The 17,834-nt window shown below is 46.7% G+C and overlaps 1 protein-coding gene across 1 annotated transcript; it reads right to left on the reverse strand.

The window, feature by feature from the left end:
• Window positions 1-4,088: 4,088 nt before the first annotated feature.
• Window positions 4,089-17,481, reverse strand: LOC144122917 (uncharacterized). Its single transcript, XM_077655880.1, has 4 exons — window positions 17,416-17,481; window positions 16,443-16,558; window positions 15,200-15,923; window positions 4,089-4,229 (listed from the first exon to the last, which is right to left on the reverse strand). The coding sequence occupies exons 1-4, from the start codon at window positions 17,479-17,481 to the stop codon at window positions 4,089-4,091; spliced, it is 1,047 nt and encodes a 348-aa protein (XP_077512006.1).
• Window positions 17,482-17,834: the final 353 nt, after the last annotated feature.

A 17,834-nucleotide genomic window follows, 5' to 3' on the forward strand; every position in this document is an offset into this window, starting at 1 on the left:
TGACGTCGTTGTCTTCGCCTCGAACTTTGAAGAGCACCTCAAAAGACTTCGAACAGTACTAGACGCCATCAAATCGTCTGCTTACCCTTGAAGGCAGAGAAGTGCCACTTTGTCTACGAAGAGCTACTGTTTCTAGGCCACATCGTTAGCAAGGAGGGAGTACGCCCGGACCCGGAGAAAACAGCTGCTATTGAACAGTTTCCACCGCCGGCCGATAAGAAAGCAGTGCGTAGATTTCTCGGACTGTGCGCATATTACCGACGATTTGTGAAAAACTTTTCGCGCATTGCCGAGGCCCTGACCAAACTAAAGAAAACAGACATGCCGTTTAAATGGGAAGCGCCACAAGCAGAAGCCTTCAAGGAACTTCAGCGTCGTTTACAGTCCCCACCGATCCTCGCGCATTTTGATGAAAACGCCGACACTGAGGTTCATACCGACGCAAGCAGCGTGGGCCTACGTGCTGTTCTCGTTCAATAGAGCGATGGGCTGGAGAAGGTCATCTCATACACTAGCCGTTCCCTTTCCAAGGCCGAGGCTAACTATTTGAGAACTGAGGAGTGCCTTGCCATCATCTGGGCCACGTCAAAATTCCGCCCCTACCTGTACGGACGACCATTCAAGGTGGTCAGCGATCATCACGCGCTTTGCTGGCTCGCCAATTTGAAGGACCCCTCTGGCCGACTCGCTCGACGGAGTCTGCGTCTCCAGGAGTTTGACATCACCGTCGTTTACAAGTCCGGACGCAAGCACTTTGACGCCGATTGCCTCTAACGAGCCCCTGTAGATACACCGTCGCCGGACGACGATGAGGACGCCTTCCTTGCACCCATCAGCGCCAACTCTTCTGCTCAGCAGCAACGCTCGGACCACGACCTAAAACGCCTCATCGAGTACCTGGAAGGCAATGTTTCTTCACCCCCCGCTTCAATCAAGCGAGGAGTGTATTCCTTCTGTGTGCAGAATGAGGTCCTCATGAAGATGAACTTTGCAGCGAGCAAAACAGCCTACCTCCTTGTTGTACCTGCTGGTCTCCGCGGAGAAGTTCTACAGGCATCACTCGACGAGCCGACAGCTGGACTTCTCGGGTTTACTCGCACTCTCCGCCGCATTCAAGACAAGTATTACTGGCCCCGACTGTCTGCCGATATCGCACACTATGTGAAATCCTGCCGAGATTTGCAGCGACGAAAGACCCCTCCCACACGACCAGCAGGATTTCTGAACCCCATTGATCCTCCTTCAAGGTCCTTTCAGCAGATCGGCATGGACTTGCTTGGGCTTTTTTCAACATTTCCATCATCATCTGGAAATAAGTGGATCATTATAGCGACCGACTACCTGACCCGCTACGCCGAGGCGAAAGCCCTACCGAACGGAACAGCAGCAGAAGTCGACAAAATTTTCGTGGAATGCATTCTGCTTCGACACGGCGCCCCCAATGTGCTCATCTCGGACAGAGGAACAGCATTCACGGCGGAACTAACGCAAGCCATCCTGCGTTACAGCCAAACCAGCCACCGGAGGACAACTGCATACCATCCGCAGACAAACGGACTGACCGAGCGCCTGAACAAAATCATCGCCGATATGCTCGCCATGTATGTCGATGCCGAACACAAAACCTGCGATGTCATCCTGCCTTACATCGTCTTCGCCTACAACACCGCAGTGCAGGAGACCACCCAGATGACGCCTTTTAGACTGGTCCATGGCAGGGAGGCCACGACCACGCTAGACGCCATGCTACCCAACGTTACAGAAGAAGGGAAAATGAGACGTTGCCGCCTACCTTCAACGCGCAGAAGCTCGATGGCTTGCCCAATTACGGATAAAAGATCAGCAGCGGTGCGACGCCAGACGCTACAACCTACGAAGACGTAACGCGGAATACAAGCCAGGAGGCCAAGTCTGTGTGTGGACGCCCATTCGCCGCCGTGGTTTGAGTGAAAAGCTTTTGCGCCGCTATTTCGGCCCGTACAAGGTTATTCGTCTGCTAGGTGAACTGGATTATGAAGTCATCCCTTACGCAATGACTGCATTCCAGCGACGCTGCTTACGACCAGAAGTTGTCCATGTAGACCGTCTGAAGCCGTATTATGCACGCTAAACGCCGCTGCATTTCCATGCTCTATTTTCGCAAAATACGTTTTTCTCTTACTAGTCGCATTATTTGTTTTAATGCATCGGGTCGATGCTTCTGTGAGAGGGGAGTAATGCCGCGAATATTTGCAGTGTTTGTTCGTTTTTCAAATCTGCCGCCACACCACTTTATTGCTTTGTTTGCAACGCAAGACGCGACTAGGTTTATCTCGATTGATCGCAGCCAGGCAGAGCTGATTCTACGTTGTTCCGGAATGTTCTAGTATCTTTGCACGCTTTATCTGGAAAGTTCGCTATCAGTTTTAAATTGAGCACGGCCGACAGCGGCAGGCATTCTGTTCGACGACCGCCGAGCACGCTGGTCGCTTCGCCGCCGCCGTGTGATTCAGTCCATTTTGGGTGCAAGTCAGCCCAATAAACAGTTTTCTTTTAGAAGACCCTTTCGTTCGTCTTCATCGCAGCTTCGACTGCCGTCACCACTACGTGACACTATTTTAGTCCCATCAAACACAGCAATTACCGGCACTGCAGCTCCACCAGTACCAAAGCCTCCTTTTTTGCACTAACTACCCCCTTCCGCCCACTCCCGCTGTTGAATGTCACTTCTTATGTTAACTGTATGTGTGGACACCACTACAGATCATTAAAGCATGTATGATGGCATGTTGGTAGCTGGCTTTTCTTCATACCCATTACACCTCAATCCAAGCAGTTATGTTTGTTTCAGTTTGGGTTCGTTGTCACAGAGTGGCAGTTGCTGTTCGTTTTGGATTCAACTACAGCAGTGGCGAAGTTTTATTTTTCACAGTGCACAGCCGGAAATGTACCTGCTGCTAAAACTCCTTCCGCACGTACCACTGCACATCACCACAAAATTTAGCAATATTTGCTGTTGCGTGGCTTTAATTTGTTATTTAGATTACGTCCGCTGTCGTTAGGGTACCTATAAGTGATTGCACTGTGTAGACGCAATCAAACCATTGATGAAATAGCCCCACGGGACAAAGCATTCTTCTTTGCACAAGGGGCAGTCAAAGGCCCATTTACCCAGCAGACTAATGCAGAGAAGCCGACCACCAGACCAGGGGGAAAGGATATCTATACCTCTGTACCCAGTGTATCATAGTGGGTTCCCGGCGGCACTGGCGACCGAACTGCGCGCCTACGGCATAGGGGTCGGATGTTTTAACGACTAGGCCGCCGAACTGTTGCGCTAAATGTCTTTTCAATACTCTACACGGATCTTTTATATATTATACTTAAAGAGGAAACAAAGATACCGCAGTGTGATATAGGCCTCCTCGCCACGAACACGGGCCGAACCCACCAGCGGTGCTGTCTCCGTTGGCGACGCTCCTGCCTCCTCCTCACAATGAGCAGAAGTGCTGTTCATATCACCAGGAGTAAAACTCGTCTTCGTGCACACACCGCTGGCATTATTGCAAATAATGATTCTTGGAGAGGAGCGCAATACCGACGAGTTGAACTGGGATCCAAGCGATGCTATGTCGATGGTGCTGCAGATTACTCTAAACACCGAAGAAAACTGCGAGGAGATGCGTGCGTGTTTGCATAACAACCTATATTGCAAACTACAATCCAGTTTGTAAATTGATATACTACTCCTGCCGCTTTAAAAAGCTGAATGCTAAAAGTGGCGTTCGAAAAGTTTCAGCCGATTTTAGCCTATGCAGTCTAGCAACAATAAGGCAGCGCGAGCGATACGTGAGAACAAGCGCGCGCCAGCAACCGGGCCTCTGGAGATTCGCACCGCTTTTGACGTCCGAGGCGGCGCGCCGCTACGCGCGTAGGCGCTTCGCGTGTGCGCCTCGGAAGTGTTCATCGAGTTGGGGCTCAAGTCGTCGGCCGAGGCTTCGGTCTTCAACGTGAAGATGAAGCAGTGCGCCTTCGGGGAAGGCGCGCGGAACGTTGCTCCTCCAGGGGGACCAGCTGACGCCATGCTGGTGCCGGGTCGGGGACCGAGATCAGCAGGTGGGCAGCTTGAAGGGGGCCGGGGGCAGCACCTCCACCAGGCTCCTGGGTAGGCTGGACAGCAGGAATTCCCGGGCGACCGGCCGAAATCCCGCCGCGAAGGCGATGATCCTCCAGGGGGGCGGGGCCTCCTCCTGGGGACGGGGTGGCGGGGATCAGGGGTCCGCTACACTCCAGGTTCGGGGTTTGTCTCTCTGATGACCGGCAGCCGAACGGCTGTGATATTCGCCAAAAGGCCGAGAAGCGATCCTATAACGGTTAGGAATATATTCGTTCCGCTATATATACTCTGATAACAACGGGCACCCATCCGGGGACAGTTGTATAACGAATTTGGAAGGCACATAAAAGACTGGGTTGTGGTATAGAAATAAAACCACAATTACATAACAGGTAAGCATTGTATACATACAATTACTAATTGAAGCGTTACCATATCGCACCGCAAGCTGAACTCTAGGCTAACCTTGACTTCCCAACTGAAGTTAATTTTGTATTGGAACATATCTGCAGGTGGCGTAACTTGACAATGGGTAGACGTGCATTGTAATTTCTCTGATAGATGGCGCTAAGCGGCGATCATTCCGCTAGGCGGCGTGCGTGGACGCCTAGCCAAGCATGGTGGCAATCCTCCCCGTTTCAAAGGGTATTACATTCCGTTTCTCGCTACGAGCGGTGCGTTCTTCTTTGCGTTCTTCATCTAGTAAACCAAGCAGCTAACGCTCGTTACTTCAACGTCGTCGAGACGGTGGCGGTCTTTTTTATTCATAGTTTTGGGCCCTTTGATTTGGGTAGGACTGCTGAGCGTGGAATGCTTCAGTCAGAATAGACGAATTCCCGAGAAATCTAAATATTTAGAAAATATGTATTTAAAAGTGGAGCAGAGTGAGCATTAGATTACATTTTGAATGACATGCCACTCAATGCGAGATCGCAAGAAGTACACCAGTTGATGTCCCGTCTCTAGAGATACACGAATAACGACACGAACCTAATTTATATTGCCCAGATTACCATGCGTAAGGGAATGTCTAAAATGCATACCGAGTCCACCCGAGACACCTGACCCAAAAATATATACGAGAGTTCAGCATTTTCTCATGTAGACTTAAATACACAATTTGGAAGACCCCCTGCTGATACACGATGCATGGTGCAGACAATTGTTTTGCGCCTACTGCTATCAAGCGCTCTTTTACGGACAACACACAGTACACGGGCCTCTAGCCTCTCACAGTACGCGGGCCTGTATCATTCCGACTCCATCGAAATGCGACCGCCGCGGCCGAGATGGAACCCGCGTCTTTCGTGTGAGCTTTCAAGAGCCATAGCCACTGAGCAAACGCGGCGGCTTTCCATACCGCGATCTGCAATGAATTTTCATTCTTTCTCTTTATCGCGTCCTTTCTACAACTCTTTATGGGCAGCGAGCAGCCAACCAGGCATCGCCTGGTTAACCTCCCTTCCTTTCCTTTCTTCTGTGTCTGTCTTCCAACCTGGTGCTTTGGCCAACAAGTGCATTGCAAGGATGCACACCGTGCAGCGTACCGAACACAGTATCTTCTCGTACTGGTGTAGGGAAGTGCTTGCCTTCGCTGAATGGTACTTATTCAGAACATTTGCTCTGGCATATTGCATGCTTCGGACCACTAAAAAGTAGAGCTAGTTATTTACGCTCAGTGGAATAAGCTACGGATCTAGTTGTCGTGGGGTGCGGGTCACAGGTGAGTATATACATAGCTCCGCTGCATTATAGAAGCGAAAAAAATAAACATCTTCCAACTCCTTCTGGCCGTCAAGAGAGTGCACTGGCAGTTGGACTCTTTGTCGAAATAGGTTGCTCACTCCTTAGGCAATTTGGGCGGAGTACACTGCTGCTAGAGAGAGTACAACCGCCGGTATAATCTATTAGACAGAGTACAAATTCTCAGAGCGTAGCCGGTAAACAAATTGGGGGCCACCATCTGCTTCTAAAAAAAGGCCTCTGCGCTCTGATGAACGAAGCAACTAACTTGAATGCACAAATTATTTAGCTCGTCAGTACGTTTCATAGCAATTTCGAACATGTAACCTCGATGGATCGAAATGTCAATTCATTCCCATGCCTGCCTCAAAACGACGTTGCAGGGTCCTGCGTAGCTCGATAAATTTTGGGCTGCTTGAGTTGGGAATTTGAAATAGAAAAAGAAAAAGATCGCTTTTTTGTAGGGGGCCGGTGCTTGGTGACAGAGAAAGAGGCATCAAAGAGTTGCAACTTTCTTTAGATAATGCGGAGCAATGCTTAAGAAAAAACAGCATAGAACAAGAACAAAAGCAAGACATTGTAGCCGTTGTGCAACACCTAGCTCAAAGGATTAAATTGCCTCTGCCGGATACCAAAGATATTGAAGTAGAACAGAGAATAAAGGGCAATAAAGATAAGGAACCGCTAATCCTCGTTAGGCTCTTTGGTAGGGCAGCAAGAGAGCTGGAGGTAGAAGAGCATTACATCATGAGAAAACGAAGCAGCACGAAAAAACGGGGACGAAAAAGAGACACATACGACAGGACGAATGCAGCATTCGTCCTGTCGTATGCGTGTCTTTTTCGTCCCCGTTTTTTCGTGCTGCTTCGTTTTCTCAAGATGGATCATTACCAACTGGCCAAACTTCGGTGCTTTTGAAGAGCGTTATACAATGCGTCCGGACGATATTTACAATAATGAGAACCTCACGAAAAGAGTAAAATCGTTTTTTGGTTGTCCACGGAAGCAGCTAAAGACGGGGTAAAATTTGTCTAGACACAAAATGGATCTGTTTTTGTCAGCAAGTGTGAACTAGCGACCGTAATAAATGTGGAGTGCGAGGACGACGTGGAGAAGATGCAAGAATGTCTACGAGCTTTCCTTCATTTTGGACTGCGATGAATGCGGAAAACTTTGTGAGCTATAACGTGCAGTGAACTTAGGGACTTGGTATCATAGAGAAAAACACGCGTAGTATAAGAAAAGAAAACACTGGAATCAGTTAGAGACGTCCATACGAAGAAAACGTAATCCTGCAGATGTAATGGTTACTTGTGAAACTAATGTACAAACACAAGAATGTAACTTTCATAGTATAGATAATTGTGATCACTGAAGCTCAGGAATGATATATAGGAAAGGTGGCGGCATCATGGTTTTCATCAGAAAGAAACACACGTCAAAGGTCCTTGGTTACGAACTGTATTCTGCTGAATGTGTGTTGCAATCCGTAGGAAGCTTGGATAGCTGTATTTTGTGTGCTATGTGTCGGTCTCCAAGTAACAGCGTCGTTGAATTTTCCGACGAACTGGAAATGAAGCTGAAGGATGTTCAAAGGCAAAATCCTGTATTAGCCGGTGACATTAACAGCGTCGTCGTATCTTTCCAAAACTAAAGCGTATGTAGTTTAGATTTTTTAGCAGGCTATGGTTTCATAAATGTAATACAAGATTACAGTCGTGAAGAATGGCGCGGGGGCTGCTTCACAGGGTCGCACATTGATCATAACATACCCAGAGTAATACCGTGTTTGGCTGGTGAGATAGAACAAAAATTACCCAACCACCATTTTGTGGTATTAGCTTGCAATGAATAGGGTCAGGAATTGGTAAGACATTGCCAAGAGCGAAAAGTAACAGAAATAAACAGTGCTAAAGTGGACAAGCTCCTAGAAGAACATGACTGGAGTAGGCTCCTATAGTATATAATGACGTAGATGGCTATCAAAAATCACTTGATGAACTGGGTACTATTAACTCTACAGCTGAAAAAGGGAAACTCAGGCACAGGAATTCAAACAACAAATGGATAAATATGAAAACATTGCAACTTTGTCAAGAAGAAGATACTGTATAGAAGCGTTGTCGCAAACATCCGGACAGCCCTACCCTAAAAGAAGGATACTGAATAATGCATAAAAAGGTAACAGCTAAGTTAAAGTAAGCAAAAGAACGCTAAATTTTTATGCAATAGAAGGTAGCAAGATACATACAAGAAAAACGTGGGGTGTACTCAGTCAGTTTCTTAACAAAGAAATAAAATCGCACGCGGCAGGGCCGGAGTTATATCCTCACTGCCGTCCGGTACTCGCCGGCGATAAAATGGGTAAAACATTTCTCCTATCCTGGGGCTGGGCTTCTCTTTGGCGAAATGTTTGAATAACGGGTGCATGACCACGTATTTTGTAGTCTTAAAATACTCTGTGCCATGGCGCTCTTTGGTTGAAAGCTGGCTTTCCACAACAAAAACTCATCACCGCATCTCGCACTTTGCAAGTCGGAAAAGGTTTTCGAGCAATGCCACAATCTGGCCACTAAATATAAATGCGGTGGAAAACAGCAAGTCAGGAGGAGCGGCAGTGGCAGCAATACGGAGTTAAGTGAAAAGGCGAAAGGATTCTACTTACCTGCAAAATGGAAAACGGAGAAGGTGGGCGTCGTTTCACCGCCGTTGCTGCTGTTCTTGTGAAGCCCTTAAGATTGGTCGGTAAGAAGGCTACGATGTAAAAAAGCGGGGTGTCAGAATTTGCAGTCACCTTAAGCCCAGAGGGGCGGTTTTAGTGTTGAAATCTGCAGCTAAGAGAGTTTCTTGGAAAATGACGCCTCCGACACAAAGCAACGGGCAGTAGCAGTGCCGAGCAAGTACAATGATCGCGTGGCAGGAACTCGGAGGCAACCAGCCAGAAAAGCTGCACATGAACGAGACCAGGGAGGCGCATCGTCACTGCCGCTGATGTCACTGTTTACAGCTCTGCCTGTAGAAGTCACGGTGGAAGTCTGCGACGTCGAAGTCTGCTCTTGCCTTTAATGCAGACATCGCATTCTTTTCGGAATTCTGGAAAACATCAAATAAATGAAACCAGCTGAGAGTGCATTCCCAAACATGCCACTCTACAGCATGTCAGCAGAAAGCTGTAGGAATTGCGGGAGCAGGTACGAAAATTTAATGCAATCAGGCTTGCTACGAACCCGTGCTTCTTGACCCGAGTTGCAACACTCAAGCTAGGAACCTTCTGATTTTAGAGTTTCTACAGTGCGTTAAACGTGCTGCTTGCGCCAGGTGCACGCTTAGGTGGGGCTGTAGTGTTTAGATATCTGAACACTCAACGTAGGCAGCACGAGCATTGCAACCAGCACGAAAGAGCGAGCTGTGTGATCTGTACGTGACCGACCTTTTTTTTTACCCCCGATGTGTGCATACGCGAAGTGAGTGCTTTGGTACCTCATTTAACGTTTCTCACTTCCCTGCGTGAGAATTTTTATTCCGTGTTATAAAAGCGGCTGAAATAAACTTAAAAATGTGATTTTTTTTTTCTACAACTTCATGACTAGCGTGGTGAATTTTTTATTTTATCTGGTCCCGCATTTCTTTCACCGAAAATACAACACGGGGCACGTGCAGGTGAGGATAAATAGGGCACTACACGCATATTTTTGTAGATGATTTGTTTTTCCATAATTCTGGTCATTTTTACAGCAGATCCTACTATTTTTTTCAAGGTCCGAAGTGCCTCCAGTAGACCATATGCAAAACTGCATGGTCATCTGCCAACACTGGGCACCGAAAGTCTGGTCGCCATCTTTGTTGCAGCGAGTGTTCAGCTGCCAGCCCATGTGCCAGTATGTTCGCCGTATTGAGGTCTATTTGCATTTGAGCGAAAGTTTTATACGATGGCAAGACCTCTCGTTACGTATCAGTCGCTATGCTTTCCGAGTCTGAGCAGCTCAGGTTGGACGACCAACTTGACCGTCGTTCCGCATATTTCGGAGCGCACATTGGAATGGTTGTGCGACCAAAAAGGCCCCTCTGCCCGTCAACGCAAGAAGGCGTACAGCTTTGCCATCGAGGCTTACTGTTCGCCGTCATCGCTGCGCACGAACACATGTGACTCGGGGTAAGCAAACGTTTTGCTGTAGACATACTCTGCGAACGGCGTCCGACGCCAGCGTTGCCCTGGCGCTCTGTACTCTTCCATTACGCGCATACCCAAAGTTGTAACTCGCTCACTGAATATGGAACTTTCGTCGCAACCGAATAGTGGGAGCTTCTCTTTCTTCGTTTCAAGGAGCGTTTGTGGGCGGAAGCAACAAGCGCGAGTAACGTTATGTTAAGATGCGATCGGTTTCTATATGTTGAAGGGGCGGACGCCGAATCGTCGCAGAAACATTTTTCGAAACAGACTTAGCGATGCAATCGAACGGCCGCGTGCCCAGAGCGGTGCGTATTGCCTTGCAAATCGGTTCTTGCAGTCTTCTGTCAACCACCGCAGTGGCTTAGTCGGCTAAGGCGCTCTGCTGCTAAGTGCGAGATTGGGGAATTGAGTCTCGTTCGCGGCGGCTTCGGTTCGATAGAGGCGAAATGAAAAACGCCCTTTTACTGTACTTGTACTCGCGTTCTAGGGCACGTTAAACAACCCCAGGAAGTCTAAATTAATCCGGAGCACAGCGTGTCTTGTAATGATATGGTGGGTTCGATACGCAAAACCCCAGGATTTGATTTTTAGGTTCATCTCGTGGTCTTTCGAGTGGTAACGTTACTTATACAGAAACAAGTATTTGTTACCAGACCAGCGTTTATTGACTGCTAGAGTCAATTTTTAATAGCAGTTTTAACCATGAAACAAACAATGGTCGTAAGGTCTTTATTCAAGAGTTGTATCTAATGTGCACTGAGATGTCTCGGTTCTTGGGCACTCTCCCATCAATGCACATACAAGTGTTACAGAATAACTTTTGAACTTCATCAGTACCACAGCACTGTTTCGGATTTTCTTTTCAGGCTTGGTATCGTCCACGTGCATTGCACATGTTTCCGCAGTCAGAAAAAAAGTGGCCGTCGCTACAATGTGCAGATGTCTTTTCACATTACCACCGGCGTGCCTCGTACCACTGCCTGCGAATGCTCAGCAGGAAAGAGTGGAGCCTGCAGTCACGTCCTTGCAGCAGTACGCCTGCTAGCCCTATTGGAGGAGCAGGGATTTGCAGAGCCACCACCAGAGCTTGCCTGCACGGAGCTGCCTCAGCAGTGGAGACGCCCAAGACTGAAAGGCATAGAGCCTGCAAGTGTTCTCGTCGTGGACTGGCGAGCCCCACGAGAAGGCGGTGCGCAGTTGCCAGTGACTGCTCGCCTTTCAGGTGCAAGCCTGGACTACCAGGACGAAGCTAGCCAAGTAGCCGCAATCCAGTCACTTGGTGCTGAGCTGGTGGCACTGGGTGACCTTCCTTTTGCCGCTGTTTTGCGGGACGTGCAGGTTCCTCTGGTAAAGACAAAGGCAGGCCTTGCTCCAGTAGGCTCTCCACTGACGTACCAGCAGCCAGACAGTCCACACGATTTTAAGACCTGGATATCATCCACCATATCCCCTGGTGCAGGCACCAATTGTGCTGCCCCACGACTGGAGCTGTTTACTGGTGCAGTGCCGCACACATTTCCTGCTGGCTTCACCGCTGATGAACAAATTCTGATGGTTAGAGCATTAGTGGTTGCTTTCGTTCACTGCATTTATCGGGTGCTTTTGCAGGTTTGCTATGTGTTTGTGGTAGCAAAAGTGTTTTGCCTAGCATATAGCGACTTCTTTTCAGAAGTGACAGTGAGCATGCTTGTTGAAATGCTTCTGCTGTCCTAACAGTGCTATTAGTGCATACTGGCTATTTACATTCAGGTCTGAGTGAACAAGAGCACATATTCAGCACCATGTTTGGTAAATATTTGACAACCATTGACGAGACCTTGTTGGCACTTACACACCATCTACATGCCCGGCCATGGGATGTGTTGCTGCTGATCTTGCTAAAAGGTTTGAAGTGTAATCTCTCAAAGTTCACTGGCTGTGATAGCACCATCCAGGCTGCAAGGCCATTTAGTCTGGCGATGGCCGTCTGCTATGATAGTGTTCAGAGCATTCATGTCTGACTATACTATATATTTAGACCTGCTGCTCTTAATCGCTGGGCCTTAAGTGCTCTTTATCTCATGAACTGGCTTACGGAACGATTACTGTTCTCGCCTCATATGTGCACAGCTAAAACTGCTCAGTTTATTGACTGATTCACAGCCAGCTGCGTGTTCTTGCTCTTTCTCTGTTGCGTTTCCGGTTTTTATTGGTGCAATTTGTCATTCACATAATGTGCATTGAAAATAATGAGCATCTGTTAGAGCTCACCTAGCTGCCATATTACTTTTGACGAGTCCCAGGGGAAGTCATACAGTGTAAAGAACCAGCGTGGTGACCGGAATTTTAATATGTTTATTTTCCAACCACCGCGATATCCATGTTAAGCCATGCAATCAGCCCTTTGCTAAAGGCACTGTAGCTTAATAATTCAGAAAAAATACCAGTTAGTGGTGAAAGTGAACTTAAATTTCATAATAAAGCAGCACTTTTCTTCTCTCTGGTTGTGGTCTTGTACTTTCCATTTACAGCCAAGGTGACCATCAGTTCATGGCTCATGTTTTCTCTTGGAATGAAGTGTTTGAGAGAAGAAAGAATTTTAATGAAAGAAAGGCGGAGAGGTCGGCCGGTGGTAACAGGGCCCTGGCCTGCTACTCCACACAGGGGAAAGGGAAGAGCAGGAAAAGGAAAGTGTGAATGAAGGCTGATGATGGCATAATACAATGAGTTTCACGGGTGATGTCTCATGTTTGCACAGCCAACAATTCGAACTTTCTGTTGCCATTGTCGCAGCCAAATGCTGCACAGTGATTATGATGCCTGCGACAGAGGGTGATTTATTTCTCCTGCTCCACTCCTTGTAGATGGCCTAGTGTAAGGCGGTGTCTTGTTAACATTTCATAGAAAAGGCCATAAATCTGAATAACTTTGAAGCATGATATAAAAACACAAACAGCTGTGCGGCCGCTCACACAAGGCATGAAAGATGGCAGTGAATTGTGAAAATTTCAGTTTGGACATTGAATCGATCAACACTTTGCATGCTCACATTAGCGTCATCAGATGCACTTTTACTAGCAAAAGTCGAAAAAGACTGGATGTGCACCAAGCAGGATTATTGAGAACTGCTGAAATGCATTAAAGTGAAGACTTGCGGGAAATACATAATATCGTTTTTCTTTCCTAGCACCTTCAGCTTAGTCATGAAGAAGCCCGGGAGCTAGAAGCAAATACCAGGCAGTAGGCCCTGAGCGACAAGTGGCACTCGGCACGACGGCACCGCCTCACAGAATCTACCTTTGGCAAGGTCATGAGGCGGAAAGAATGGACAGAGAACGGTTTATGGAATCTCTTGTACCCAAAGGATCTGTCCCGGGTACGGGGTGTACAGTATGGGAAAAAAATGAGGCTCTTGCAGCAGAGCGGTATGCCGCTACAATGAGAGCTGCAGGACACAACGTGACCTTGCAATATTGTGGCCTTGCTGTGCACCCTGGCTTTCCATGGCTAGGTGCAAGCCCGGATAGGTTGGTTTTTGAACCTAAAGAAGGCGCCTATGGTGTTGTGGGGATAAAATGCCCCTACTCTTTGAAGCACAGTGAAGCTAGCACTGTAACCAGCAAAAACTTCTGCCTTGCATTTGTTGATGGTACACCTCATCTCAAGAGAGATGCTGAGTATTTTTACCAAGTTTTAGGACAGATGGCTGTCGCAGAATGCAAATGGGCAGACTTTGTATTCTTTTCTGAAAAGTGGATGGCTGTGGAGCGCATTTATTTTGATCAAGGGAGGTGGGACAATGTTAAGGCACAGTTGGATGAGTTCTTTTTCAGTACTGCTGTGTCTTACATTGCTGCTCACAACACTGCTTTGGTATAATTCTGAAACTGCATTCATCTGTGGTTTGAACACTGGTTTTTCTTCATGGTAGTGATCTACACTAACTGCAGCTAGTGATTTTTTTTATATACAAGGATTCTGTGCTAGAAAATGGCTTGCTTTGTATTCCTGGCCATTCCTTTTCTTTTCATCACGCATTCTATATTTCTGCATTTCCTGAATAAATTAAATAAAGACACATGAAAGCTATTTTTGAGTTTAACTAGATCAGCAGCAAATAACACCTTCAAAAACTAGCTCTAGTTGAAAGCAGGCTTTGTGATATAGAATAAAACTGTTGATTTTTGGCTAGTTTGTGAAGCATATTGTGCTGAAGGGGGGCAGGAAAGAAATGGGAGAGATGCTCACTTATTGATTACTTGAAATTTCATCAAAACCAATCAATAAAATTTATTTCAGTATTACGGATACTGAGAAAAACTGAGACAAAAAGCGAAACAAGGCTTGACGAGGTCTGCGCTCTCTTACAAGGCATACAGTGCAACAGGTACATTTGGTCATCGCAATTCACAAACGGATGACACAGATCATTGCAACTGACAAATACCCGGCAACGCTATATATATATAAAACGAGCCCCTCACTTCATTTCATATATATATATATATATATATATATATATATATATATATATATATATATATATATATATATATATATATATATATATATATATATATATATATATATATATACAGCATTTATGGTACAATGCAAACGTAATAAAACTGGCAATCCTGCATAGTCTGCAAGCCTGCATTTTGTGGCCACTTCCCAAACAAAATCAACCGAAATTCCTACCGCCATAATGGCACCAGCCCTTTTTAAGGAGCAAAATTTTGGTCATTCATCTAGGTGCCAAGTGGTCCCTTTCATGATTGTGACCCATCAGTATAGCACAGTTTAGTGCATCACTCTAGTTTCCCTTTATTACACTTATTTTTCGTACAGGATTGCACAGAATCTGAGTCGTAATAATCTAGTCCTTGTGCCCTCTGATTGTGGGGGTGAGGGAAGTTTCTGCTCCTGTGTTATCTTGCTCCATGGTTTGAGGCAGTGAATAGAGTTCATCCTTTAAGTGATTCATTCATTAGCTCTGTTGGAGGTGCCAGCTGTTGCCTGCTTGGTTATGAAGATTTGCTCAAAGGGCTTTGAAAGTTTGTGAGAATAGCAGCCACAGCCCAGATTTGATTGAATATGGGAACCAGTGTGAGTGGGATCGGCCAATCAAATATATAAAATGATTTGACCCTACTTATTCTCATTTCTATATGAAACCTCAATGAAGCAATCTCCTTAGTTTCACTGGCCTGTTCAGAGAGGGCATTCCTGTGCAGAAATGGTGGAATGTTCAGCTTAACATTTTTGCTTGTCAAAAGGTCCTGAATCAAGAACCCCTTGTCTGCCATGACAGAATCATTTTTGTCAAACTTGAGGTTCAGAAATCCACTTTTCAGTACGGCCTCCCTGTCTGATATAGAACCTGTGTAGAGCTCTGACACAAAGGTCACTAAGCCGTTTGGTGAAACAACAATGAGGCGTTTAAAGGTATTTGAAGCCTTGTAAGTAAAGTAGGAGCTCGACTGGAGAGACAGTGAGGAGGGCACCTCACACTTTATCTCTGTTGCATCCAAAATAACCCTTGTTGTTGGATACGTGCTGAATGCTGCAGTCATTGTTCCGTCTAATACAGCTCTTGATACCCAGAGTGGTAGTTTGCAGAGTCTTATGTACATGAAGTTAATCCATGACACACATATACGTGACGCTGTTGACTGAGTGCCAAATCTGTGTGCCAGGTCATGCTCGAAGAGACCGAGACGAAGCCTTAGAAGTACGAGGAAAAGTTCATTTTCTGCCGTCAGCTTCCGCCGTCGGCCTCCGCTGTCTTTGATGCCAGCATTCCTCAAAACATTACTCCCATTCTTTCCGGGGTTGATGTAAGTCATCAATGCCAGGAAGTGCTGGTATGATGGTATTCCTGTGTAATCAAGGAAGTCCTCATTTGAATATTTAAAACGGTCATTGCCAAAGCTTGTTCAAATTTCTTTTTCTTCAAGACGTACAGTGAGGCGATGATTTTCTTGGAGTGAAAAGTGCAACTCTTGCTTCGTCTGGAGCAGCTGCTCCTGGAGGACTTAACATTCATATTTATGTCTGTCTATTTCATTTTCCTGTGCGGCAACCACCCCCTCGAGACGTTTCACTTCACTGATAGGCTTGCCGCTACATAATAAAGGGGTTGTACCATAAGCAGGCGGACAGCTGGTGGTGTCTCTGTTTCAGGCTCTTCGGACTCTAGAGCTGTTGCAGACGATCGATCAGTAGACTTGTCACCAAAAATTCTGCTGAACTGTGTTCTACAGTCAGTTGTCTTCTACAACTTGTTCTGATATCTGACGTGCTTGTGGACAGGCGCTCAATGTTCGCTTCTTGTGTGTTTTGCGAAGCTGTTGTTTTTTGCCAAAGCTGAACACACAGGGGCAGGCTGTTTGTCGCAGTAAGTTGTTGCCGCATGATACAAGAGAAATAAAGTCTGATGGCAGGAAATACCTTGAACACACTCTTGTGCATTTTGCCACCTTGAAGTATTTCCCTTCGTCGCGCTTGATGGCGATGATCCACGTTTTGTATAATGTGTCATCTCTTGGGAAGCGATGATAAGAAACCTGCAAGTTTCAAGAGATGTACATGTAGTTAACATCTGTATCAACAAAGAATTCTTCAGTAACGGATATTTGCTACACATGAATATTTTATCCAGCGCGCGACATTTAAAAATACTCCGCCTGATAATAAACATAGCTGAACCGCAACGGTGCAAGTGTTTGTTACCTGGCTGTTGTGGTCAATATGCATATTTGTCCAGTGGGCACTTTCAATCGCGATTTTTCGCGATGCGGATTATTAAACAAATTGCGATCGGCCGCAATCGTAGGCGATTGTGTTGTGCGCTTGCGCTCGGCAATCTCGGTGCGGTTCGGTTAGTTGGACCGCTTAAGAGGGATAACTGATCGCGATCGTAAGTCCCCCTGTGCCACCGGCGCGAGAATGTGCGTTTAGCGCTTTATCCGCACTATCCGGCATCTCAATCGCGGCGCAAAGGTTAGCCTGTACCTGAGGAAAGCTCGGCATTAATGCGCGCCCTTGTGACCACGAGCTTACAAGAGCGAGAGCCATGTTCCTAATAATTACAGCCTTTGCACATTCACAGCATCTGACTTTGATATAACGACTCGGCTGCTGTCACGGCTGCTGGGTAAAAAAAAGTGCTGCTGTACATGCAGATAACACCGGCACACAGCGGGGTTGACGCGAGAAGGAAAGGAAGCCTTTCACAACTTTCACTAACATCGGCTAAGGTACAACACGGTACTTCTCTAACCGGTATAGTCATTTGTAGTTAACTAGAGGTTAGTTATCTTTTTTCACCGAGACGACTATTAATAAGGGGTACCGGGAACGTCCGATGTTTCCCTACCTCTCGGGCACAGATTACACGGGTGTGAAGGTAGATACCACGCACCTTGTTACCGCCTGGATACTTGGGTCCTCGCTGTTTACTCCAGGGGACAGAGCAGTGCGTCGCCATTTTCGCTATACGATGTGGGTCGATCTGCGGCTTGTGAATCCGCGCGGGTCTTGCGCATACAGTCTCCGCTTCCCATAGAGTAATGGCGGTTATGCTGCTTCCTTGCCGTTACCAAGATGGCGGACATAACTCTTAACTTGTGAACGAGATGGCGCTGCGCATTTCGCATATGGTCTATTATCTACGAAAACTTCGGTAGTTTGGTGAAACAGACACAGCAGGGGCAACACGTTTAGGTAGTAGACTAATTCTACTCTAACGACTCACGCTAGGGGAGGAGGTGGTTATAATTAAATTATGTCAATATGGGAATAAAGGGGTGCATTGCAGCCGTTAATTTTTATTCTGTTCGT

This window comes from Amblyomma americanum, chromosome 1, assembly GCF_052857255.1.
Source record: "Amblyomma americanum isolate KBUSLIRL-KWMA chromosome 1, ASM5285725v1, whole genome shotgun sequence".
NCBI classification, from domain to species: domain Eukaryota; kingdom Metazoa; phylum Arthropoda; class Arachnida; order Ixodida; family Ixodidae; genus Amblyomma; species Amblyomma americanum.